Source organism: Pterocles gutturalis, unplaced genomic scaffold (assembly GCF_000699245.1).
Source record: "Pterocles gutturalis isolate BGI_N339 unplaced genomic scaffold, ASM69924v1 scaffold37433, whole genome shotgun sequence".
Lineage (NCBI taxonomy): Eukaryota > Metazoa > Chordata > Aves > Pterocliformes > Pteroclidae > Pterocles > Pterocles gutturalis.
Genome location: NW_010126951.1, coordinates 1,627 through 4,131, shown reverse-complemented (window position 1 = coordinate 4,131; position 2,505 = coordinate 1,627). Strand labels below are relative to the sequence as shown.

Sequence of the window (2,505 nt, the reverse complement as noted above, 5' to 3'; positions counted from 1 at the left end):
TCCCTACCTCTGCGTCAAGCTCTTGGTGCTTGACTGTCGTGTGTGGGTTTTAATTACCTGGCTTCTCTACATCATACGGAAATGCAGTCATCTCGGAAATGTGGTCATTTTGGAGCATCCTCGGGAATGGTGCGTTCTGATTGAAATGAGCTCGGGGACTGCTCCTGCCTCCCCTTTATTTGATCTAGAAGGGGCACAGGCTGTACCTGTTTCCACCTCCATGATAGGTTTCCTTTTTCTCTTTGGCTTTGAAGGGAGTCAGCTTGTGATCTGTGCTCTAACATCCCTTGTTCTTAACTATTTGTGAAGCTTTTTAGCAGCCCTGTATCCTAATTATTTCTCTATTCTGCAGGAGGCCAGGAATTTTGGTGCTCATCAATGACGCAGACTGGGAACTAATGGTCTGTACTCCTTCAGTTTGACTTTCTTTGTTGCAAATGTTGCTCTGTCTGTTCTGTGGTTGCTTTCAGAGGAGCTATTTCTGATTCTTGCCCCAAGCGAAGCATCTCATATTTGAGGGGGAAGGGGCAGGCTGGGATCTCTCTCCCTGGGTTGTACTGGAGCTGGTCAGAAGCCTGGAGCCTTTCTGTAACCTGCTGAGTCTCATCAGCCAGTGTCTGAGGAGAGATCACCCGGATTCCCTGGCCTCTGGCTTCGCACCTCTGGCTGCCGGCAGGTCTCCCCGACGTGTGGGGTGACAGTTTAGTGGGCACCAGGCAGCTTCAGAGCCCCAGGCAGACCCCCTGCACTGGAGTAGCAGGTGAAGGCATCTCCCTGCGGAGATTTCTGCTCGAACAGGCAACTGGTAAATATCTTCCCTTTTCAGCCCACTGTTGTGCTCAGACAACAAACAGCCCCTGACTATTTTCCTGCCTCAGGCAACCACCTGTTCTGTCAAAGCTCTGGTCCAGAAGGCAGTCTGGGATCGTGAACATCAGCTCCTTGTCTGATCTCTCACCTTTGCCTCTGTTAGGATGAAAACATCAGTCTGTCCCCTCCTGCTCTCTCTAGCACTCACCATTTCTCTTTGCAGCTAGTATTTGGAAATGACATTTAAACCATTTTTCTTTTTTTTTTTCTTGGCCTGCAGGGTGAGCTGGATTATAAACTCCAGGACCAGGATAATGTGCTCTTCATCTCAACATTGCATGGCGGGTGAACTCCTGAAAAAACAAGAGGATGTAAATCCAAACCCCTGAGAAAAAAAACCCAAGAAAAAACCTAAACCCAACGAAACCTCTCTTGAACTGCCTGTACCCGTTCTCTGCATCTTCCCACCGCGTGCACTTGTTACTAGCTTTCCAAATAAAACCCCACCAGCACGCGGCCTGCTGTCGACCACAACAGCATCCATGTTTTTGGTCCTCATTTCACCTCTCCTGACCACACTTCAGGTACCCTAAAGAGCAGAGAGCACTCGCAGCACATGGGACTCGGTTTATCTGTGACAGGAGGAAGAGGGGTTCTGAACCTCGAGCAGGACCGTGTGTCTTTGCAGGCACTAAGGCGTTCTGAGGGAGTTCTGCCTGCTTTGGGGCAAGGCTGCGGTGCCTCTGCCTTGGTGCTGGGAACTGGGATTCTTTTAACACGATAGTTAGTGTTGGTGCAGTCTGGGCACCGGCCACAGGAAGGGCAAGACAGGAAATATAAGGAAACAAAGGTGACTTTAGGTAGCAGACATTGTAGCTTCAGAGCCCTCTGTAGTGACTTTCCATTTGTCATATTTATTTATATGAAGTAGGAGAGGAACAGGCTTTTTTGGTTTTGTTTTTCTGCTGCCTTATGCCTCTCCCATACCTGAGCTGAGGCAGGGTGAAGCACTAGCCCATGAAAAACGTCAATTTATAACCATTTGGTTGGAGGGGAAATGAACCCATGCCTGGCCTAAGACAGCACGGAGCGATAAGGACAGCAAATTATCTTTCTGTCACCGTGATGGACAGAATTGATCAGCCTCCCTTGTGTTCGGCGCAGGTGGGGAGCAGCATTGCTGCAGCCGGGCCGGGGAAGGGCTGGGGCTGGAGCTGCAGGATTAAGCAGAGACCTGGGAAAGAAACTCAGCGGCTTTGAACCCTCTCCATCAGTGGGAGGGGGAGGCTTCTCGCTGCGCACCCTGAGGAAGTCCTGTGAGCACAGCGGAAGTGGGTGTGCGCGGCTCTGCTAGGACACAGGTGCTGTTCGCTTTCCAGAACTTTCCTCGGACAGAAGACTGGCCTGCCAGCCAGGAGCCCACGGTGAGAGCAGAGGGAAGGGTCGGAGAGGATAGTGCTGGTGCCAACAGGTCTGAAACGTGCTGCACAAGCTTCCAGGAGCATCCAAACGGGATTGTCCTTCCTGTGCTTCCCCCATGCCCTGCTCACCTGTGTTTCGGCGCAGCTCCAGCAGCACATGGTGGTCCCTGGCAGCAGCACTCCCGCCCGAGCAGCGGCTCTCCCGGCGCAGAGGGCTCACTGGTGCTGTAAGCTCAGTTGGTGCATCTCAGAGCTGATCTGCACCATGTCCTGC

General features: G+C 51.9%; 1 protein-coding gene across 1 annotated transcript in view; it reads left to right on the top strand.

Moving 5' to 3' along the window:
• Window positions 1-1,344, top strand: part of URM1 (ubiquitin related modifier 1) — a 15,465-nt gene extending 14,121 nt beyond the window's left edge. The window contains exons 4-5 of the mRNA XM_010079143.1: window positions 353-401; window positions 1,091-1,344. Of these exons, the coding sequence (XP_010077445.1) occupies window positions 353-401; window positions 1,091-1,159 (118 nt within the window). The 3' untranslated portion in view covers window positions 1,160-1,344. The remainder of the gene's footprint in view (window positions 1-352; window positions 402-1,090) is intronic.
• Window positions 1,345-2,505: the final 1,161 nt, after the last annotated feature.